Below are 24,463 nucleotides of genomic sequence, written 5' to 3' on the forward strand. Positions count from 1 at the left end.
TTAGATATCCCTTAAGAACTGGCCCAGATGATCAGAACCATGTTACCCAGATTAGAGCAGCTGGTGTTCTTTTCCTACTAGGAAAACTATTTCAGGCTAAGAAAAATGAAGAAATTTGACAAACCAAAGGTAAAAAAGTAAATAAAACCAATTGGCTATATAAAGTCTCTATTAGAAAGAGGCACAATCAGCTTTCTTGGTAACGGTCCTGAGGACCCCTTTGGCCCCTGAAAGAGTGATCCTGCAGAAAGTATGGACCTTCTTTCAGGAATCCAGGATGTGAGCTTGGAAAAAAATGTAGAAAAGATGCAAAATAAGGCTCTAACCTAGATCTCAAAAAATAACTAAATTACTTATGATAAAAACTCTAATGGTCAGTATATATTAATTCTTCATATTGGGTACACAAGTATTTGTTATATCTGTATACTTTCTTATGTCTGAAATATGATATAATTAAAAATGATACCAAAAAAAGATAGACTTCTGTGATGTTACACATGAAACAAAGGTATTAAGCTGATGCTTAATCCTTAAAAGCAATAGTAACAGCTTCAGTTAAATGCCAAGTGGCCACTATTGACAAAACTAAAATTTAAAAGAAAATTGGTGTTTAATGCCAGTTGTTTTATAGTGTGTACAGAGAAGACTGTTGTGGCAGATCCCAAAGCAGAACTGTTCATGCTTAAAATCAGGAAAATTTATGAGACAAGGGTATATTTTCAAATTAATTGAGGAATAAAAACTCACAGAAAAGCCAGAAAAAAGAAAAGCATGAGCAGTAATACAGTGAAAGCAATACACATAAACCTGTGTGTAGTCTACACTGCAGTCTGAACCAGGCCTATGCTTATTCAACCTTATGTCAGCATATTCTTTCACTTGGTAGTAAACAAATACAGAGATATCCTTTTTTTTTTTTTCGTGAAAAGGAAATGTTTATTTAATGCTATACAAACTTAAAGTAGTGACCTAATGTCTTCATCAAAATCCCAAAGTCCCTAAAAACACCCACAAACAGACACAGTCCTTCCTTCCTTCCCCCTTTGCCCAGTCCAGAGTACCGTGTCTCAGGAAAGGAAATAGAAGTCCATGGCTTAGGTAGTCTTCTGGTTCTTCTCAGTTAGTACTCCCTCTCGACTGGGAGACTTCCCTGGGTTCCCGGCACCCTCGGCTGAGTCACTGGGATCTCTGCTAAAACCAGGTGGTGGTTCCCCCTTCTAAAGCTGTGGGGGCCCCACTCTGCCAGGCCACGTGGTTCTCTCCCTCAGGGCTGCCGCATGGTTTTCTTCTCAGGGCTGCAGGAGTCTACACTCCATCAAGTCCACGTGCTTCTCCTCCTCCTAAAGCAGCATGGTTCTCCCCCAATGGCTGCATATGGTTCTTCTTCTCAGGGCAGCGCATGGCTCTCCTCCTCAGGGCTGCGCATGGCTCACCACTGAGATATTCTTTATAAATTATGGATTTATTATTCTCTCAATTATTCAAAAGAAGACATTATGTTATTATTTAAGTGCAAATTCTGATTTCTCAGGCTAAGGGATAAAAGCTCTTAACTGTGAATTACTAGATCTTAGTCAATATGGCTATCCCAGGGACTTGGGTACAGTTTAACAATCTTTTCATGCACCCTCACTGACCTTTCCTGTTTTCCAGCATGACCACCTATCTCTATTACTTTCTCTCAGAAGGTCCTCTCATCTCCAGTTTGCTGGCAGTCCCCTGGTCCCCTTCAGAACCCACTGTAAGCACCTCCACTTCTACAAGGCCCTTTCTCCATGACTCCCCAGGTTCTATGCTTCTCCACCTTTGTGTCACAGCTGCTCCTACAGTAAATTCACAGGGTGGTTCTCAGTCGTGAAGGTCATGAGAATCACATGGAGGACCTGTGAAGAAAACAGACTTCCAAGTCCCACTCCCAGTGTCTGATTCAAGGTCTGGGTGCACCCTAAGTATCTGCATTTCTAACAAGTCCCCAGGTGACATAAAGCTGTTGGGGCAGGGACCACATTCTGAAAATCCTATTCTACTATCTGATTACATATTTGTATCTTATTAGGCTGTGAGCTTCTTGAAGGCAGGGAGCATTTCTCATACATCTCATCTGCAGCGTCTAGCCCGTGTCCAGCAGCCATTTGATCAGATAGTAAATAGTGAATGCCTATTATGTGCCAGGCACTGTTGTAGGCAGTGGATTTAGCAGTTAAAAAAAAAAAATCTCTCTATATATGGGGTCTGTCCAGAAAAGTCCAGCCATTGTTAATATAACAAGAATGGTTTATGCAACATTGATATAACGTGGCAGCCAAGGGGAGTGGACTGGAATGTGCATGCGTGAATAATGAAGACTTCACTATACTAGTCAGTGGGGGTGGTAGATGCTATTGACTGAGCATGTGTACTGTGTGACTATCACATTCAAAATGACTGAGTGAGCAGAGCAACAAATCTGCATCAAATTTTGTATTAAGTTTGAATATTCTTCCATGGAAACTACTTGGATGATTCAGAAGGCTGCAGCTATGGGCAACTGGTGATTGGCAGCTTCATTACCACAATGTATCTGCTCATGTATCACATCTCGTGTAAAGTGTTTTGGTGAAACATCAAGTCACCCAGGTGAACTTAGCCCCTTTACAGCCCAAATTTGGTGCCCTGCAACTTCTGTCTTTTCCCAAAACTAAAATCCTCTTTGAAAGAATGTTGATGAGATTCAGAAAAATATGAGGGGCAGTTTATAGAGATTGGGAGAATTGTGTGAGGTCCCAAGGTACCTACTTTGAAGGGGACCAAGGTGTCATTGTCCTATATACAATGTATCTTGTATCTTCTTCAGTGTTTCCATTTTTCATATTATATAGCTGGATACCTTCTGGACATACCTTGTATATCTATATGTATATATGTCACTGACCACAGAAAGCTTTCTTTCTGGTACTACACAGTAAATGCTCAATAAATTCTGAAATCTGAGCAGTTGTACAGAAGAAAAAATGGCATTATCCTGATCATTTTAATAGTGCTATATAAGTATCAATTTTTAATTTCCTAATCATACTTTTTCCATTTTTATGTTTCTCCCTTCTGATATCCATCCCCCAAACACCCAACACATGAATCCATAAACCTGGCAATATTCCAAGATTTTGGGTCCTACAAAATACTTACTGATTAATAAAATATTTGTTGGACTTGTCCACTCCGGGATTGGAGTGGCTCAGTGGATTGAGCACTGGCCTGTGAATCAAAGGGTCACTGGTTTGATTCCCAGCTAGGGAACATGCCTGTGTTGTGGGCCAGGTCCCCAGTTGGGGGCATACAAGAGGCAACCAATCTATATTTCTCTCTCACATCAATGTTTCTCTCCCTCTCTTTCTCCCTCCCTTCCCCCTCTCTAAAAAGAAATAAATAAAATCTTTAAAAATTTTTGATGGACTTGATGTTAGTAAAAAAAAATAAATCCAAGAAAAAAATTTCAGTATGTATAATTAATGTATAAACACAATCAGAGGAATATAAGCAAATCTCAATGTTTTCATATTGACGAATAAATATTAAAGAAGAACTTAATGTAACCAATGATTATCTCTAACCAATAATTACCTCTCCTCCCTTCCCTCTCTATTCCAAATCCTGTATCTTATGTTAAAATGTTTATGACAGTTCTTCACTGCTTGCTATGAATTTGAACTCCCAGTGGACCTAAGCAGCCTGTTATATGTAGGGCATCTGGTCAATATTTCAAATGCCCTGCATAATTCTGAGAGGCCTTGTGAAGCCATATGATGTCATGGAAAGGCAATATAGAGGCAAAACTGATTACCTGTCTGTAGCCAGTGGAGTCATTTTTCAGGATGGCCTGCCACAGGCCTGAGGGCCATTGACCACTGCAACTGCCTCTCTAACCATAGGAAAGTGCAAAACAGAAATCTTTATCTTTGGACTAATTTTCTGCAAGTTTCTCAGGAAAAAAATTCTAAAGAGCAGTTTAGACTGTAACTGAACTACCATAATGTTTACCTCCAGTATGCTTAAGGTTTGCAAATGTTTTTAAAAGGCCTTGCACTCAAAGCCATGAGACACTTCATGTTAATTATATGGAGGGAAAAATGGGCAGCATTATGTACAGACTTCTGAAAAGTTAGGTTCAGTATTACAGACTAAATATTTCTCATCTGTTAAGATCAAAACCAAATTTAAGATTCATTGTAGCCCTGGCTGGCGTAGCTCAGTGGATTGAGTGCAGGCTGCGAACCAAAGTGTCACAGGTTCGATTCCCAGTCAGGCCACACACCTGGGTTGCAGGCCATGGCCCCCAGCAACTGCACATTGATGTTTCTCTCTCTCTCTTTCTCCCTCCCTTCACTCTCTAAAAATAAATAAAGTAAAATAAAATAAAGAAATATTTGTTTAAAAAAAAGATTCATTGATAGTGATTTCAGGAATAAGTGCTATGAAATATTAATACTGTCTCAGAATAATCTTTTCCCATTGCTATCCCAAATTAGTGATATAATATCATAGTCAAACAAATCATTATGATTTCCACATATCAGCTTAATAAAAATAACCTTTTAAAATATACTTTTAATAATGCAGACTAGTTCCACCAACTTCATTTTTATGATTCAATCTTAAATCAGTTCTGGTTATTAGAAAGCTTTGAGTATAACTGTGAATTTTTGGTGATCTATACATTGATTCTTAAAAATGGCAAAGTTGTTATTTACATTCCTAGAGCAGTTTACTAACTGTCCCTGTCATAATCCAAAGGAATTAATATTTCTTAAAATATGTGCATTTCTCTGCTGAGATGTGACCTCCTAATATAAAGCAAACAGAGGGAAAAATCAACCCCTCTGGGCAATTATATTGGTCTCATTAAATCACCACTACCCCATTTAGTATAATAAAAGAGCATAGTTTTATATTTTGAAAAACAAATATATCGCAAATAAAAATATTCTCATTAACATCATTCATATACTAGTAATAAATTAGCTTTCTTAAAATTTCAACTATTTACAAAATCCACCCTTATTTTCTGAGTTAACAAGGCTGACTTTTAAAAGTGTAATAAAAATTCTTTAAGTCTTCTCTCCGATTTAGATGGGACTTCTTAGTGGTTTCCAAGACAAAGCTTCTTGTTCTGGTGCAGCTCTTCATTCAGAGGGATGGGTCTCATCACACCATCTAGTGTTCAAGGATAACAATGTTAGAAAAAAGTCACTTCAAATATGTGGGTATTTGTTGAAGTCATATAGGTTGCAAGATCAAAATGGTGCTTAAGTTAAAAATAAATATCCATTTATTTTCTCTTAAAATTCTCAATTGTTGAGAAACAGATCTAGGTAACTCACTCAGGTCATACAGTATCTGACCTTTAAAAAACCAGGTTCACTCTATAGTGTGAGGCTAGCAATCTAGCAATTCATCAAATATTTTTTAAGGTGGTGACTGATAAGGAGGGGGCCAACATGGAGGCATAGGCAGAAACACTTCACTCCCTTGCACAACCAAAATAAGGAAAGCAACCAAATTAATAACAAAAAACAACCAGAACTGCCAGAAAAGACATTTGCATAGAAGTCCAACAACCAAGGAGCTGAAGAAACATTCAACCAGGTAACAGCACCACAACACAGCAAGAAAGGTTTCCTGGCTCTGGTGAATACCCAAGGCTCTGCCCCTTACATGTAACACACGCCAAGACAAAGAAATATGGCCCAAATGAAAGAACAGATAAAAACTCCAGGAAAAGAGCTAAGCAATGAGGAGACAAACAACCTATCTGATGCAGAGTTTAAAGTACTGGTAATCAGGACGCTCACAAAATTGGTTGAGCTCGGTTTTAAAATGGACAAAGAAATGAAGGCTCCCCAAAGTGAAATAAAGGAAAATATACAGGGAACCAACAGTGAAGGGAAGGAAACTGGGACTCAGATCAATAATTTGGAACAAAAGGAAAAAAAGAAGCATCTGACTAGAACAGAATGAAGAAACAAGAATGCAAAAAAAAAAAAAAAAATGAGGAGAGGCTTAGGAACTTCCAGGACATCTTTAAACCTTCCAACATCTGAATCATACAGGTGCCAGAAGGAGAAGACCAAGATATTGAAAACTTATTTGAATGAAGAAAAACTTCCCCAATCTGGCAAAGGAAATACACTTCTAGGAAGTCCAGGAAGCTCACAGAGTTCCAAAGAAATTGGACCCAAGGAGGAACACACCAAGGCACATCATAATTACATTAGCCAAAATTAAAGATAAGGAGAGAATCTTAAAAGCAGCAAGAGAGAAGGAGACAGTTACCTACAAAGGAGTTTCCATAAGACTATCAGCTGATCTCTCAGAAGAAACCTTATAGGCAAGAAGGGGCTGGAAAGAAGTATTCCAAGTTATGAAAGGGAAAGACCTGGATCTAAGATTATTCTATCCAGCAAAGCTATCATTTAGAATGGAAGGGCAGATAAAGAGCTTTCCAGATAAGGTCAAGTTAAAGAAGTTCACCATCACCAAGCCCTTATTATATGAAATGTCAAAAGGACATCTTAAAAAAGAAGATGATCAAATATATGAACAGTAAAATGACAACAGACTCACAACTATCAACAACTGAACCTAAAAAACAAAAACTAAAATTAAGCAAACAACTAGAACAGGAACAGAATCACAGAAATGGAGATCACATGGAAAGTTATCAGTGGGGATCCAGAGGGGGACAATTGGGGGAAAAGGTACAGGGAACAAGAAGCAGAATAGGTAGGAACAAACTAGTCAGGGGGAAGTTAAAAATAGTATAGGAAATGGAGAAGCCAGAGAACTTACATGTACAACCCATGGATATTAACTGGTATGGGGAGCGGGGTATGCTGGAGGATGAGAGGGATAATGCAGTGAGTAGGGGGATACAGGGGAGGAAAAAATTGGGGACAACTGTAATAGCATAATCAATAAAATATACTTAAAATATTTGGGGGGCAGTTATTATTTTTGTTTGGTGGAAGAAACAAAATGTATCTCCTTATCCTTCAGGGAGAGGAAGGAACTGCCTATAGGGCTGGGAGAATATGAGAGAATGCTGTCCCGCATTCCATACTCCTCCACTGGAAGACAGTCTTACCTTATTGTTCAGACAGAAGAGCTTGGCTTCAACCTCTTTCTGTATTTTGATTTTAATAGCTTAATTGGTCCAATAATTGCATTTGTTTAAAGTATACAATTTTATGAGATTTGAAATTAGTGTACATATGAGCAACCATCACAGAAGTCAGGATGATAACATATCTATCATGTCCAAAAGTTTCTTCCTGCCCCTCTGCATCTTTCTGGGTATCTTCCTGCACTCCAAACCTGTATATTCTGCTCTGTCCTGTCTTCCTAGTCATAAAGACACCTGGATCAGGTATAGTCTTGCCTTCATGAGGCAGATCTGGAAAGCCTATTCCCTCTCTTATTATGTAATACTTGAAACATAAAAAATATATATGTAATACTAATGGAAGTTTTAAAGTCTAATAATAAAATGAGTTATCAAGAACTTAATTCACAACCTTAGAACAAAATTACTTCCTGTGTGTGATCTTATCCCATCCCTCTTTTTCCCCTTTAGAAGTAACTGCTATCTTGAATCCTGTGTTTATCATCCCATTGCTTCTTAAAAATAATTTTACCACATATAAACATTATTATTTGGCTTCCTTTTGAACTTTATATAAAAGTTGTATCATAATGAATTTAGTCTTCTGCAACTTTATTTTCATCAATATTACATTTCTAAGATCTATCCATGTTTAAAAATAGATGTAGTTCATTTATTTTCATTGCCATATAATATTCCACTGTAGGAATATACCATATTTTTATCTAATCTCTGGAGATAAACATTTGTGTTAATTCTAGTTGTTTTTAAGAACAATGTTGCTCTTTGTCTAAAAGACAAACTTTTATACAATATGTTGAGTCACAGAGTATACGATGTTCATCTTCACAAAGATAATGTCAAATTGGTCTCTAAGGTGGTTGTATACATTTTCAGTCCAACCAGCAATACATTAAAATTCCTAGCTGCCAGGACTGGGGCCATGGGTGCCCAGAGCTGCAGGCTAGACTCTTGTCTCCTGGGCCATGGCCAATCTCTATTGGCCCTCAGTGGCCTCCCTGCAGCCACCTCCAGCCTTCTTGAGCTGGGCCTTCCCTGCAGGGCTGATCCCGAGTTTTCTTGGGCATTACTGGTGGGAGCATTGTGTGCGGACAGTTCAGTTCCCTGTAAAGAGAAACACAGGCTAGAGGAGGAGATGATTGTCTGATAAAAAAGAAAAGGCTAACTGATGCAGGGCTCTGTGCTGGTCCCAAAGACTGGAGAACTGCAGTGTGAAGTGGTCAGGAGGCTTTAGGAAACTGAGGACAGGATAATTGATGAAGTTGAAGGTGAAAGAAATACTAACCATTTCCCCAGTCTTGTCCTTTCTGATACCATGAAAACGGGTTCGAAGAGGGAATTTGATGAAGTCTACAAAGAAACTTATCAAATCCATGAGCCGTCCTTTCATGGAATTTGTGCTCTGGAAACCTCTCCCTGAATTCCTTCATCTAATGCTAAGAACTACACAGGAGAGAGCCAAACTAACCCTGCCTCAGCTGGCACTTCCTTCTCTAGAACTGAACTGTTTTTGGAACCTTGGCAAGCAGGGATGCCTATTTACAATAGTTTGGAGACAGCTGCTTGCACAAAAAAAGAACTGGAATTCTAGAAACCTGTTTCTATATTAAAGTTGTCAAATTTTAGAAGGGTCATGTGTTCAGTGGTGAGCTTACTTATATAATATAGGGACTTGAAAGTTTTATGAAACGGGTGCAAGAATATCTGTCTGTGATTTGGGGTGGGACTCACATTTTGGGTAGCCATGTCTTAAATTCAACGTTCACCAAGGAAGTTTGCCTCAAGGGAAAGCTGTTTTCTAGAGGGGTATTATTGTGAGATTACAGTCTGCAAAGGCAAGTATGGTAAGTATATGTTTAAGTGTGGCTTAAATCACGTCACAGTGTAAACCATTCAAATAGTTGGAGAATACTCAGACACTTGAGTTGAAAATGATGCACTAAGAAGGAAAGTGCTACTAAAATTGTACCCTGATGGTTGAATCACAACTTCATCTGTAGATGTGAGCTCTGTTTATAGTGGTGACTGTCTATGATCGGGGAGGAGGGAAGAAATCAGTGGTTTAAGTCTATTGCTAAGAAAGTTAATAAAGACTCTGAAACTTGAACATTAGTTGTCAATTCAACATAGTTTAATTGATTAAAAGTCAGTAGCATTGTGGTTCACCTCTTTGCCTCTGAAAATACAAAAAAAAGCTTTTCCCTCGGGCTTTTTTACTTTGTGCTACTGTTGTTCCTTGGATTCCCTTGCATAACTGATAAGCTGACCTATTCAATAGTATTTACAACTTAATTAACTTTGAATGATAATTTAAAAGATTTTTTAGGTAAGCCATGTGTAAAATGGCTATGGGAGAAGAATCTCTTAGGTAATACTGAGAAACTGCTTTGTCAGCTATGCACAGAAATGATAACCGGTAATTTAAAAAAATGTACTTGTATTAGCAAGTTAAGTTTTTAATGTTAATTTAGAAAACAATGATGAATAATTAACTGAGAACATATGAGCAAGTGATGTTGAGATTTACTGAAATAGCCAATTTGGTACTTCCTGTTACCAGGAAGTCTTCCTCTTGCAGACTTAAACCAACTCAAGGTATCCTTTGGGAATAATTAAAATTCTATTTTTTTTTAACTTCTCAAGCAGAAAGCAGAAGTCTTCTGTATGGCAAGGACTCAGTAGTGCTAAGTGAAATGACAATTCCCTTAATGCTACAGAATATTCATCCTAACTTATTAAATGAGTGTAACTGTAATATTGGCACTTTCCTCACACAACAGGAGACAACGCTAGTTCTTTGTTTTCTAGGTTTCCTAACTCTTTGTAGGTGTGTAAAAAAAAATGATTTTGTCAGGATGGGCAGGGTAGATCAAGTGGGAATCTAGTTACAATTAGCATTTTGGACTACAAATATGGCCACCATTTGGACTACAAGTAATATGGCAACTGAACTCTGACCCAGAAGAGGTGACTGACATCAGACCAGGAGCCACCAATGCTAAGTTGCTTCTTTGTTCACTAAGAACCAATCCTTGGGTCTCGCGCAAGTCCAGCCATATAAAACTCCCAGCCTTTCCCTTCTCCCACGAGGTCTTTTCTTAGCCCCTTCTCCGGGCGGGGAAAACGTCGCCCGGGAGCACAAACTTCCACAATAAAGCTCGTCTGCCTGTTTCCATGGCTAATTGGCTGCTTATTTCCTCGGCGGGGTCTAAGAAAACCTTACAGATTTAGGCCCCATATAGCTCCCAGACATTTTTGGAACACATGCTGAAATAAATCTCCCCGCTTGTTAGAGATCGCATAAAAGTCACAAGCCTGTTTATTGGACTGCTTCTTCTGTTGCCTTTTGTTCCTGCTTTCTCTATTTCTGTCTGGATATTTTTTAAAAAAGATTTAATGTTTCATATTTAAACAAAATATTTAATGTCTATACAGTAAAATTACTCAAACTTTAAACCAGCATTGAAACCAGTTGGAAACCTACAAATTGTTTCTTAATCACAGATTTAGAGATGAATGTAAACTATATTCAGTTGAAATCTGCAAGAGTTTGATTCATGCCATTTGTAGAACTCTTGCCTTTAGGTCATTGTTTAATGGGACTAATTTGCAAAATTTGTAGCCTTAAAGAAATCTCAATGCTAAAGAAATTTGTTTTAGTACAACCCCAAAACATGAAGCAACAGCCAGATTTTGGAGTTAGTCCCAGGGTCAGGGTCAAAAGGGATGTAACAACTTTCCCACAAAAACCAGCAAACATACTGATTATCTTCTATAGGAATTGTTGGTTAGGCCTCTGATGAAAGGTCTGTGTGATGAAAAGGAAAAAGAAGAGCCCCCAAACAAGGCTCTCATACCATTGGTTAACACAGGAGAGAATTAAGAGCTGTTAATTAAGATCTAAACAACTTGTTTCAGGAGTCAAGCTATCTGACATAATAATTTCTGTAGGAAAATGGATGTTTAATGCTCCTTTTTAAACTTCTTATATATGTTTGCATAAAAATTATCTTCATCTTTGTGGTACTTATTCATCTGAGTTGTCTTCATAGTCCTCATGCTCTGCTTTGTTTTCTTTTGTAGCACAAGGCTTTTGCCTTAAGGTTTCTCTAGGGGAAAAACAGGTCTTTTCATTTTGTACAGCTTTTGCAGCATGTATCAAATATTGGCTTTCTATGCTGATGTGTGAAAAGAAAAAATTATCTAAAGCAGGTGAATTCTTTTGTTTTGTTTGTTTTTTTAATATATTTTATTGATTATGCTACTACAGTTGTCCCATTTCCCCCCTTCACTCCCCTCCACCCTGTATACCATCTCCCATCCATATTCCTCCCCTTTAGTTCATGTCCATGTGTCATAATTGTAAGTTCTTTAGCTTCTACATTTCCCATACTATTCTTACCCTCCCCCTGTCTATTTTCTACCTACAATCTATGCTACTTATTCTCTGTACCTTTTCCCCCTCTTTCCTCCTCCCACTCGCCTGTTGCTAACCCTCCATGTGATCTCCATTTCTGTCCTGTTCTAGTTGTTTGCTTAGTTTCTTTTGGTTTTTGCTTTAGGTGTGGTTGTTAATAATTGTGAGTTCGCTGTCCTTTTACTATACATTTTTTTTTAATCTTTTCTTAGATAAGTTCCTTTAGCATTTCATAAAATAAGGGCTTGGTGATGAACTCCTTGAACTTGACCTTATGTGAGAAGCACTTTATCTGCCCTTCCATTCTAAATGAAAGCTTTGCTGGATAGAGTAATCTGGGATATAGATCCTTGTCTTTCATGACTTGGAATACTTCTTTCCAGCCCCTTCTTGCCTGCAGGGTCTCTTCTGAGAAAGCAGCTGACAGTCTGATGGGAACTCCTTTATAGGTTACTGTCTCCTTATCTCTTGGTGCTTCTAGGATCCTCTCCTTCATTTTTTACCTTGGCTAATGTAATTATGATGTGCCTTGGTGTGTTTCTTCTTGGGTCCAACTTCTTTGGGACTCTGAGCTTCCTGGACTTCCTGGAAGTCTATTTCCTTTGCCAGAATGGGGAAGTTCTCCTTTATTATTTGTTCAAATATATCTTCAATCTGTTGCTCTACCTCTTCCCCTTCTGGTACCCCTATAATTCGGATGTTGGAACGTTTAAAGATGTCCTGGAGGTTCCTAAGCTTCTCCTCATTTTCTTGAATTCTTATTTCTGCATTCTTTCTTGTTTGGTTGTTTCTTTCTTCCTTCTGGTCCACTCTATTGTTTTGAGTCCCAGTTTCCTTCCCATCACTATTGGTTCCCTGTGCATTTTCCTTCATTTCTTTTATGGTAACCTGCATTTGTTCATCTCATTTGCAACCAAAATCAACCAATTCTGTGAGCTTTCTGATCACCAGTGTTTTGAACTGTGCATCTGATAGGTTAGCTATCTCTTGGTCACCCAAAAGGATGAGTTCTGGGGCACTGATTTGTTCTGCTGTTTGAGCCATCTCTCTCTCTCTCTCTCTCTCTTTTTTTTTTTTTTTTTTTTTTCTGGTTGCTCCTGTTATGGTGAGGGGCAGAGCCTTAGGTGTTCACCAGGGCTGGGCACCCCAGTTGCTAGATGGTGACGTTGTATGTGAGGGTGGGGTTGAGGGAACAATGGCGGTAGCTCCGTTCTCTGTGGGACCTCAGTCCCTTCCCTGGGATCCTTGGTTGTGCGCTCTTCCCTGCTCCACAATCGCCGCCTCACTGCCAGCTGCCGCTTGCATACTCAGGGTCCACCCGCTGTGATCTTGCTCACCCCAGATGCCTTATGCACTCCCAGTTGCCTTATGCGCCCAATTCTCCCAGTTCTCTGCACCGTGACCAGTGCCCAGCTGCTCTTCTCCGTCCCTCCTAGAGGTCTGAATGAACGGGTCTATTTCAACTTCTTGGCTGTCTGACTTCCATTCAGATAAATTTTCTGTCAGTTCTGGGTGTTATTCTGCCTCTAAGTTGTTGTTGTTCCAATCTTGGTTGTACATGGAGGTACAGTGTGTCCACCTATGCCTCCATCTTGGCCGGAAGTCCTAAAGCAGGTGAATTCTAATGAACAAATGTATATTTTCTCTGCATTTAGTAGGCGGTGTGTGTGTATGTTTTAATATGAAGAAAATAAGTCCATTTCTCACAAATATTAATCAAATTTTTTAAAAACCTTCATTATTGAAAAGGTGCAAGTGTAAAATTCAGAAAAATAACTAGAATCATAAGAATAATGCTTTCCATCAAAATTCATTAATTATTTTGGATCTGAAACTTGGTTTTGTTTTCTAGTAGTGATAAGAAAGGTGAGGTACTAGGAATATTCCGCAAAATGCTGTCAATTTTACTTTAAAATGAGAACTGATGCTTCTGTATATTATTGTTTCCAATGATACTTCATAAACATTTTTGGACTTTTTGAAAAAAATTCTTAATGATCTATATCCTGATCAGCACTTGGTACTGGCAAACTTTAGTTTTGCAACTCTAATGGGTATAAAATATTGCTGCAACATGATCTCATGATCTTCATTTGCATTTCCCTTACTACTTATGATTTGAAGCATTTTTCTTGTTTATTAGACAAATGTGTTTCTTCTGTTGTGAAATACCTGTAATTATCCATCCTCTATTAGATTTTCTTCCTTATCAATTTATAGGAGTTCTTTATATGTTACAAAAAACAATTCATTGTCATGTGTGGAAAGTATATTTTTCCAATGGATGGTTGGTCTTTTCACTTTATAATGTCTTTTGGAAAAGAAAAGTCCTTAATTGTAATGTATTCTAATTTCTTAATCTTTTCTTTTGTGGTCAACATTATTTGCATCTGGTATAAGGTATCCTTTCTACTCCAGAACAGAAAGACATTCAACAATTTCTTCTAAAACTTAAAAAAAAAAAATCACTAGACTTCTTGTTTCTGTTCCCACATGCAATGAGTACAGAAGTTGCAACACAATTCTAAGATCAAGTTAAAAGCTAAACAGACTGAAAAATCACAATTTTCTTAGATACCCAAAAGAGGGAAGACCCAGGACAAAGCCCTGCCCCCAAGATTGGAGAGATAGACAGAAAGTACAGGGAGCTGTGGCTTACAGAAGCAGAGGCTCATGAGGGAAAACCACAAGAACCAGAGTGGAGGTAGGAAAACCTGAGCTGTTATTGGTGAGCTGTTGGAGACACAGTGCAAATCAGTTGTGGGGGCACCCACAGTGTGGTAAGATTTACCTCCAGGACTTTGACCAGGTTTTCACAATAGTATTGGAGAATAATTACCTCATGCTTCTGGCAAAATGAGAAAAAGGAACCATTTTGAAATATGTCAGAGAACTCTGTTCTTCTCAACAAGGTCTGTCCTCAGGGAGAAACTAGTTGACCAGAGCCTAACCTGCTAGGGTTTTATCAGAGCCTAACTTACCAAGCTGAAGGGAAATACCCAGCTCTAGCCCATTCTAGCCATCTTGTCCCATCTAAAGGAGAGGGAAAAAACTGAGAAACTTTTTGAAACTCACCATCCAGAGGCATAGGCTCCATACAAAACTGAGACCTAATCAAAGGATTATAGAATGCTTACTCTCCTCTTACACTTCACGAACACATTATTAAAGGACTATTTATAGCTGTTCCTTTTACCTGATACATCATATCTGGCTATGAAGAGAAAATTACAAGGCACAGTAAAAGGCAAAAAACACAATTTGAAGAAATGGTAAGCATCAGAACCACATATGGTAGGGAAGATGGAATTATCACACTGGGAGTTTAAAACAACTATGATTAAAATGTTAAGGGCTCTGATGGATTAAGTAGACAGCATGCAAGAAGAGATGGACAATGTAAGCAGAGAGATGGAAGTCTAAAGAACTAAAAAGGAAAGCTAAAGATGAAAAAAATACCCCATTGTAACAAAAATGAAGAGTGCCTTAGGCTTAGTAGTAAATTGGACACAGCTAAGGAAAGAATCTCTGAGCTGGGAGATGTATCAAAAGAATCCTTGAAAAGAGAAAAGCAAAGAGAACAGAGACTACAGAAAATAGCAGAATATCCAGTAACTGTGGGACAACTACATAAGATGTAACATGCATAATGAGAAATACCAGAAGGTGAGACAAAGAAACAGAAGAAATATTTGAAACAACTGAGAATTTACCCATTAATGTCAGACACCACAGATCTAGGAAGCTTGGTGAACAGCAAGTGGGATAAGTGCAAAAAAACTACACCTAGGCTTATCATTTTTTTCATCTTTAAAATAATATTATTGTTGTTCACATACAGTTGTCTTCATTTTCCCCCCACCATACTCCCCCATTCTATCCCTCCCTACCTCCAACCCTTGATCCTATTGCCTTAGGCTTTGTCCATGTGTCCTTTATATGTGTTCCTTGATGCCCCCACCCCCCACCGATTATCCCTCTCCTCCCTCCCCTCTGGTTACTGTCAGTTTGTTCTTTATTTCAGTGTTCCTGGTTATATTTGGCTCATTTGTTTGTTTTGTTAGGTTTCACTTTTAGGTAAGAGCATATGGTATTTGTCTTTCATTACCTGGCTTATTTCACTTAGCATAATGCTCTCCAGATCCATCCATGCTGTCATGAAGAGTAGGAACTCCTTCTTTCTTTCTGCTGGGTAGTATTCCATTGTGTAAATGTACCACAGATTTTTGATCCATTCATTTACTGACGAGCACTTAGGTTGCTTCCAACACTTGGCTATTGTAAATTGTGCTGCTATGAACATTGGGGTGCATAAATTCTTTGGAATTGAAGTTACAGGATTCTTAGGGTATAATCCCAGCAGTGGAATTGCTGGTCAATTTTTAGTTTTCTGAGGAAATTCCATACTGTTATATTTTCCTTCTCACTAAAGAACTGCTGTTAACATTTCTTGCAAGGTAGGTCTGTTGGCAATAAAGTTCCTGTTTTCCTTGTCTGAGAGTCTTTATTTTTCCTTCACGTTTGTTCTTAATTTTTTTTTTTTTAGAATTTATTGATTTGAGGGGGAGGAAGAGAAATATTGATCTGTTGTTCCACTTACACATTCATTGGTTGCTTCTTATATATGCTCTGACTGGAGACTGAACCTGCAATCTTGGTATATCAGGATGATGCTCTGATTAACTGAGCAACCTGGCCATGGCTTTCCTTCACTTTTGAAGGATAATTTCAGAGTAGAGAACTCTAGGTTGGTGGTATGTTCCCTCTCAATACTTTGTTTCACTCCACTTTTGCTCTTATGGTATCTGGAAGTCAGATGTAATTATGTTTGTTCCTCTGTGAGTAAAATATCTTCCTCCACCCACACCCATGGCTTCTTTCAGAGTTTTTAATCTTTGATTTTCCACAATTAGAATATGATATGATATGCATAAGTGACTTGGATCTACATAAAGTAAGGCAGAACATCAGAGGGAATAAATGAAGGTAAAATAAAAATTTATCTCTCATTCTTTTTCCTTTTTCAAATTATATTTTATTGAGTATGCTAGTAGAGTTTTCCTGATTTTCACCCTTTGGACCCCCTTCCACCCAGGATCCACCACTCCCTCATGTAATTCATATGTCCATGAATTCATATAAATTCTTCTATGTCCATGGGTAATTCATATAAATTCTTTGACTACTCCATTTTCTTTTTTTTTTTGATTTTTTTTAAATATATTTTATTGATTATGCTATTACAGTTGTCCCATTTCCCCCCTTCTCTCCCCTCCACCCTGTACCCCCCTCCCACCCACATTTCCCCCTTTAGTTCATGTCCATGTGTCATACTTATGAGTTTAGTTTCTACATTTCCCGTACTATTCTTGCCCTCCCCCTAACTATTTTCAACCTACATTCTATGCTACTTATTCTCTATACCTTTTCCCCCTCTCTCCTCCTCCCACCCCCCCTGCTGCTAACCCTCCATGTGCCCTCCATTTCTGTGGTTCTGTTCCTGTTCTAATTGTTTACTTTGTTTCTTTTGGTTTTGCTTTAGGTGTGGTTGTTGATATTTGTGAGTTTGCTGTCCTTTTACTATACATGTCTTTTCTTTATCTTCTTTTCTTAGATAAGTCCCTTTAGCATTTCATAAAATAAGGGCTTGGTGATGATGAACTCCTTTAACTTGACCTTATCTGAGAAGCACTTTATCTGCCCTTCCATTCTAAATGAGAGCTTTGCTGGATAGAGCAATCTGGGATGTAGGTCCTTGTCTTTCATGACTTGGAATATTTCTTTCCAGCCCCTTCTTGCCTGTAAGGTCTCTTTGGAGAAATCAGCTGACAGTCTGATGGGAACTCCTTTGTAGGTGACTGTCCCCTTATCTCTTGCTGCTTCTAGGATTCTCTCCTTCGTTTTTACCTTGGCTAATGTAATTATGATGTGCCTTGGTGTGTTTCTTCTTGGGTCCAACTTCTTTGGGGCTCTCTGAGCTTCTTGGATTTCTTGGAAGACTGTTCCCTTTGCCAGATTGGGGAAGTTCTCCTTTATTATTTGTTCAAATACGTGCTCAATCTGTTGCTTTTCCCCTTCTGATTCTGGTACCCCTATAATTCGGATATTGGAACGTTTAAAGGTGTCTTGGATGCTCTTAATCTTTTCCTCAATTTTTTGAATTCTTATTTCATCATGCTTTCCTGCTTGGTTGATTCTATCTTCCTTCTGGTCCACTGTATTGTTTTGAGACTCATATTCCTTCCTTTCACTATTGGCTCTCCTCAGCGTGTCTTCCTGCATCTGTTTTATGGTAATCTGCATTCTTTCATCTAAATTTCGTCCAAAATCCACCAGTTCCGTGAGCTTTCTGATCACCAGTGTTTTGAACTGCGCATCTGATAGATTGGCTAATTCTTGGTCGCTCAAAAGGATGAGTCCTGGGGGACTGATCTGCTCTGTTGAAAACATATTTTTTCCCCCTGTCTCTCCTTCTTTTTTTTTTTTCCGGTCTGGTTGCTCTTGTTACGGTGGAGGGCGGAGCCTTAGGTGCTCACCGGGGCTGGGCACCCCGGTCGCTAGATTGTGACGTTATAAGTGGGGGCGGGGCGGGGCGGGGCGGGGGTGGGAGCGGGAGCGGGAGCAGGGACGGAAGAAAACAATGGCAATAGTTCCGTTCCCCTGGACTCAGACCCTTGTCTGGGCTTCCGGGCCGCGAGTTCTGCCCTGGTCCACAATCGCTGCCCCTCTGGGTCTGCCAGCCGCAGCTTGCGTACTCAGGGATCACCGCTGCCTTCTTGCGCGCCGGATGGCTTTTGCGCCGAGTTCGCGCCAAACCTTCCCGCGACCTCCGCGCGCCGCCAACCCAAGCCAGCCCCGCGCCCGCCCGGCTCGTCTTCTCCTACCAGTCTGGACGAACGCGTCTACTTCAACTTCTTGGCTGCCCGACTTCCATTCAGATAAATCCTCTGCCAGATCTGGGTGTTATTCTGATAGTAAATTATTGTTGTAAATTATTGGTTTTCTAATCTTGGTTGTATGAGGAGGTACGGTGCGTCCACCTATTCCTCCATCTTGCCGGAAGTCCCTCAACTACTCCATTTTCTATACTGTACTTTACATGGCTATTTGTAAACTTGTTTACTTAGTTTTTTTAGATTTCATTGTTGATAGATTTGTACTTTGTCATATTACTGTTCATAGTTTTGATCTTCTTTTTCTTAAATAAGTCCCTTTAACATTGGTAATGATAAACTCCTTTAGCTTTTTCTCATCTGGGAAGTTCTTTATCTGCCCAATTCTAAAAGATATCTTTGCTGGGTAGAGCATTCTTGGCTATAGGTCCCTGCTTTTAATGACTTTGAATATTTCTAGCCAATCCCTTTTGCCTACAAAATTTGAGAAATCAGCTGACAGTCTTATGGGAACTCCCCTGTAGGTAACTAACTGCTTTTCTCTTGCTGCTTTTAAGATTCTCTTTATCTTTAACCTTTGGCATTTTAATTATGATGTGTCTTGGTGTGGGCCTCTTTGCATCCATCTTGTTTCTGACTATCTGTGCTTCCTGCACTTCACGTCTATTTTCTTCACCAAATTAGGGAAGTTTTCTCTCACTATTTTTTCAAATAGATTTTCAATTTCTTGCTCTTTCTCTTCTTCTGGCACCCCTATGATGTGAATGTTGGACCTCTTGAAGTTGTCCCAGAGGCTGCTTATACTATCCTTTTTATATATATATATATTTTTTTTCTTTTGGTTGTTATTTAGTTCCTTATGTTCCATACCATTGATTTGAATTTCAGCTTCACTCCCTCTACTGTTGTTTCCCAGTAAATTGTTCTTTATTTCAGTTAGTGTATCCTTTGTTTCTGACTGCATCTTTTTCAAGCTGTTGAGGTCCTCACTCAGTTCCTTGAGCATCCTTATGACTAGTGCTTTGAACTCTGCATCTGATTGCTTGTCTCTATTTTGTTTAGCTCTTTTTCTGGAGTTTTGACATGTTCTTTCATTTGGGCAATGTTTCTTTGTCACCTTGTTTTGGCAGCCTCCCTGTGTTTTTATGTATTAGTTAGAGTTGCTTTGACTCTGTGTCTAGTAGTGTGGCCTAATATAGTAGGTGTCCTTTAGGGTCAAGAGGCACAGCCTCTCCTATCACCCAAGCTGGGTACTCAAAGAGCACCTTTTGTGTGGACTGTAAACACCCTCCTCTTGTAGTTGAGCCTTGCTTGCTGTGTGAAGACCAATGGGAGAAATTTACCCAGGCCACTCAGCTGCAAGAATTGTCTGTGACCCCTTACCACCAACTTCCACCCTCTATAGATGAGAAGTTGTGCAGAGGCAGAGTGGTGTTGCTCTGGTGTGGTCTGTAGCTGTTCACTGGGTGCACTGGCCATGGAGTTTACCAGGTGGTGCAGGCCACGGTCAGCCCCAGCCTGTTTTACCCGGGGGATGGGGGGGGCCTTACTGAGCTATGAAGCAATCTGAGATGGCTGCCACGTGTGCTGGGCTTGGAGATTTCCAGGTGAAACCTGTGAACCAGTGCTGTGCCTGGGTTTCACTGAGGCCAGCTGTTGTTTGTTTGATAGGATTTAGGAAGTTGTGAAGCATGAGGCAAGACCAACCATTCATATGGAAAAGCAGCTTGGGTAGGCTCATAAGTTGGGTGGGGTGGAGTGTCTGGGGAGCTCCAAACAGTTTTAGCCAGGTTGATGGAATTTCAGATATGGTACCAGCTTGCCGGCTCTGTAGGGGGAGGGTTTAGAAAAGGGAAAACGTCCTTTGCTTGCCTTGATGCCATACACTTTAGTTCCTCCCTGTACGTAACTGGTGCCTTTCAAGCTGCCACCCTGGCACCGGAGCTCAGAGGGAGTGAGTTTGAGTAGATGAGTGCATGTGTGGGTTCTTTACAAGGAACTGTTTAGAGCCCCAGCATTTTCTTCCACCAACTCAATCCTTGCTGGTTTTTGCAGCCAGAAGTTGTGGGAATTTATCTTCCTTGCACTCAAACCCTGAGCTGGGAGGCCTGGTGTGGGGCTGGGGCTCCTCACTCCTGAGATATCACTCCCAAATTTTTATTCACCACACATGGGTGAGGGACCAGCCTGTTCTGTATCTCCACTGTCCTATCAGTCCTCACGTATGTGGTTTCTTTAATTCTGTACTTGAGTTCCATTCAGTTCGATTTCTGATGGTTCTGAGTGATGGCTGTTCTATATTTTAATTGTAATTTTGATGTGGTTGTGTGAAGAGGCAATCTGTCTATGTATGCTGCCATCTTGACAGAAAGCCCTATGTCTCTTATTCTTGATTGATCTAACAGATGAAAGTTTATTCCAAGTAATAAAAGCAACAATGTTTTCAATTATAGATGCTTATGTGTATATTCTATGAACATATTTATATGCTTATGTATGCTTATATATAAGTGAAATAAATGGCAACCATGATATAAGGGATGGGAGGGAGGAATTAGGATTATTTTGTTATTATAAAATACACTAACTTTAAAGTGACTACTTAGAAGTTGATTTGGATTAGCTGTAAATATATATTACAAATTTTTTCCTTTCAAAAGTAAAAAAATGAAGCATAATGAGTACATTAAGAAAGGAGGAAAAATGGAACCATTTAAATTGTTCAATTACAACCACAAAAAGGCTGAATAAAAGGGAGAATAAAAATAAGAACAAAGAATGGCAACATAGAGAAAACAGCAATGAAACTGGTAGCTATTAATCCGACAACATCAATAATCACTTTGAACATCAATGGTCTAAGTTCACCAATTAAAAGGCAGTGATTGTTACAGTGGGTCAAAAAAATAAAGAGTTAAGTATATATTGTCTATAAGAAACCCATGTTAGATATAAAGCCACATAAAAATTTAAAGTAAACGAATGGAGAAAAATATACCATGGCAATACTAATCAAAAGAAAGTAGAAGTAAGACCCTGGTGGGGTAACTCAGTTGGTTAGAGTATCAACCCAATATACCAAGGTTGCAGATTCAATCCCCAGTCAGAATACATACAAAAATCAACCAATGAATGTATGAGTAAGTGGAACAATAAATTGATGTTTCTCTCTCCCTCTCCTTCTAAAAATCAATAAATAAAAATATAAAAAATGAAAGCAGGAGTAGCTATATTAATTTCAGACAGAGGAGACTTCATAACAAAGTTACCAGGATAAAAAAGGCATTACATAATGAGAAAGCCATTATTTTATGCTGGGAACTGCCCTGCCTGGTTTCAGAAGCTATAACCCCCCATGGCTAAGGCTGAGTAAAGAGACCTTGGGACCATAAGGCACTAAGGAGACAAAGCTTATCTCTCTCACAGAGGCGCAGCCTCTGCCAACTTTTACTTCACCCTACTTGGCCCTGGGCAGATGACTGGCTAGCAAATGATGGGAAAGATTCCTCAAGGGAGTGATGACCTAAGACAGGCATGGTCATGAAGGGGCCCTCAGGGAAGGACTTGGGGGGCTACAGAAAAAGGGGGTGATGAACCCTCGTCTCACAGTTTTGACATAGCCTGAGTCCTCATTCTGTGGGAAAGCAGTCTCCTAATCTCTTGGCTGCCTTACTTCCCCTGCCTGACTTAAGCCTGCAACAATGCTGGAGCATACATAGTACAGCCCTGGGCAGGAATGGGCAGTTCCCAGGAGGGATCAGGCCTCAGAAAGAATGCATAAAATCCTGTGAAACCTGCTTTGCTAAAAATGTTCTCAATTTTCTGATAAGCATCCAAGCATGAAATGAGTTTGTTACCCAAAGATTTATAGCCCTTTAACTAACTGACCCTGACTCAGAATAAGCCCTCATAGTTCTTTGAATGTTATCTATTGTTTGATCATTACTGCCTGACAATGATTGATGACCTTTCCCTGTGCAGACTGAACCCAATGAAAGCCCATTGAGGAACAGGCTCCTGGCCCTTCTCCTTTGAGAGATCAGCCACCTTTCCTCTCCAAGCAGGTCATGTCTTGGTAGACTTATTCTGATCCATGGTGGGCAGGGGGCCCTACAGGTGGAGCCCCTCCACAATTTTATCTTCCCTAAGACACAATATTCTTTAATGTATATCCACCTAACAACAGCATCAAACTACATGAGGCAAAACTAATAGAATTGCAAAGAGAATTAGATGACTTCATTATCACAGTTGGAGACTTCAATATTCCTCTATTAGAAATGGATAGATCCAACAGGCAGAAAATCAGTAGAAGCATAGTTGAACAACTGAATATAATCAATATCTATAGACTACTTGATCCAACAACAGCAGATACACATTCTTCTCAATCTCAAATGGGACATTCATGAATATAGAACACGTCCTTGGCCATAAAATACACCTTTGTGGTCCTGGATGTTTAGCTCATTTGGTAGAGCACTGTCCATATGCCAAGATTGCAGGTTTGATTCTTAGTCAGGGCACATGCAAAAATCAACAAATGAATGTATAAATAAGTGGAAAAACAAATCAATGTTTCTCTCTCTCCCTTCCCTCTCTCTCAAATCTATAAATTTAAAGCAAAACACTTTCACAAGTTTAAAAGAATGAAAATCATACAATGTCTGCTCTTAGGCAACAATGGAATTAAACTAGAAATCAAAGACAGAAAGGCAACTGGATAATCTCAAATATATCAAGTTTATACAACACACTTCTACATAACACATAAGTTAAAGAAGAAATCTCAAGAGAAAGTTTAAAACAGTATGACCTAAATGAAAATGAAAACACAGACAGGCTTTTCAAGACAAAAAAAAAAAAAAAATGACCCAAATGAAAGAACAATTTAAAGCTCCAGAAAAAATACAACTAAGCAACGAACAGATAGCAACCTATCAGATACACAGTTCAAAACAATGGTTATCAGGATGCTCCAGGAACTCACTGGTACTTCAACAGCATAAACAAGAACCATGCAGTACTATGGTTGCATTATGTGAAATAAAGAAAAATCTACAGGGAATGAACAATGATGGGAAGGAAAGCAGGGCTCAAATCAAAGGTTTGGAGCAGAAGGAAGAAAAAAACATTCAACCAGAACAGAATGAAGAAACAAGAATTCAAAAAAAAAAGAGGACAGGCTTAGGAACCTCCAGGATATCTTTAAACCTTCCAACATCTGAATCGTAGGGGTGCCAGAAGGAGAAGAGGAAGACCAAGAAACTGAAAACTTATTTCAACAAATAATAAAGGAAAACTTCCCTAATCTGGCAAAGGAAATAGACTTCCAGGAAGCCCAGAGAGTTCCAAAGAAGGTGAACCCAAGGAGGAACACACCAAGGCACCTCATAATTACATTAGCCAAAATTAAAGATAAGGAAAGAATCTTAAAAGCAGTAAGAGAAAAGGAGACAGTTACCTACAAAGGAGTTCCCACAAGACTATCAAGTTGATTTCTCAAAAGAAACCTTATAGGCAAGAAGGGGCTGGAAAGAAGTATTCGAAGCCATGAAAGGCAAGGATATACATCCAAGATTAACCTATACAGAAAAGCTATCATTTAGAATGGAAGGGCAGATAAAGTGCTTCCCAGATAAAGTCAAGTTAAAGGAGTTTATTATTGCCCAGCCCTTATTATATGAAATGTTAAAGGGACTTATCTAAGAAAAAGAATATAAAAAATATGAACACTAAAATGACAACAAACACAGCTATTAACTGAACCTAAAACAAACAAACAAACAAACAAATTAAGCAAACAACTAAAACAGGAACAGAATCACAGAAATGGAGACCACATGGAGGGTTATCAGCTGGGGAGTGGGATGAGGAGAGAAGGGGAAAGCTACAGAAAATAAGTAGCATAAATGGTAAGTAGAAAATAGACAGGGGGAGGTTAAGAATAGTATAGGAAATGTGGAAGCCAAAGAACTTACATGTATGAGA

General features: G+C 39.1%; 1 protein-coding gene, 1 long non-coding RNA gene and 1 pseudogene across 5 annotated transcripts in view; 1 reads left to right on the forward strand and 2 right to left on the reverse strand.

Annotated features, from left to right (window-relative positions):
* Positions 1 to 1,448: 1,448 nt before the first annotated feature.
* Positions 1,449 to 4,207, reverse strand: LOC118497367. Its single transcript, XR_004899890.1, has 2 exons — positions 3,824 to 4,207; positions 1,449 to 1,886 (listed from the first exon to the last, which is right to left on the reverse strand). It is a non-coding gene; the product is annotated as an uncharacterized LOC118497367 (long non-coding RNA).
* Positions 4,208 to 4,526: 319 nt separating this feature from the next.
* Positions 4,527 to 24,463, reverse strand: part of CDADC1 (cytidine and dCMP deaminase domain containing 1) — a 105,649-nt gene continuing 85,712 nt past the window's right edge. For 2 of the 4 annotated variants that reach the window (XM_036011388.1, XM_036011385.1), the window contains 2 exons: positions 22,917 to 22,985; positions 4,527 to 5,193 (listed from right to left, as the gene is read on the reverse strand). In XM_036011388.1, the coding sequence (XP_035867281.1) occupies positions 5,120 to 5,193; positions 22,917 to 22,985 (143 nt within the window). In that variant the 3' untranslated portion in view covers positions 4,527 to 5,119. Of the gene's footprint in view, positions 5,194 to 14,560; positions 14,613 to 22,916; positions 22,986 to 24,463 lie in introns of all 4 variants that reach the window. The other 2 variants (XM_036011386.1, XM_028526496.2) reach the window with 2 other exon arrangements.
* Positions 8,331 to 9,334, forward strand: LOC118497442 (annotated as a pseudogene).

Source organism: Phyllostomus discolor, chromosome 11, assembly GCF_004126475.2.
Source record: "Phyllostomus discolor isolate MPI-MPIP mPhyDis1 chromosome 11, mPhyDis1.pri.v3, whole genome shotgun sequence".
In the NCBI taxonomy this organism is placed as follows: Eukaryota; Metazoa; Chordata; class Mammalia; order Chiroptera; family Phyllostomidae; genus Phyllostomus; species Phyllostomus discolor.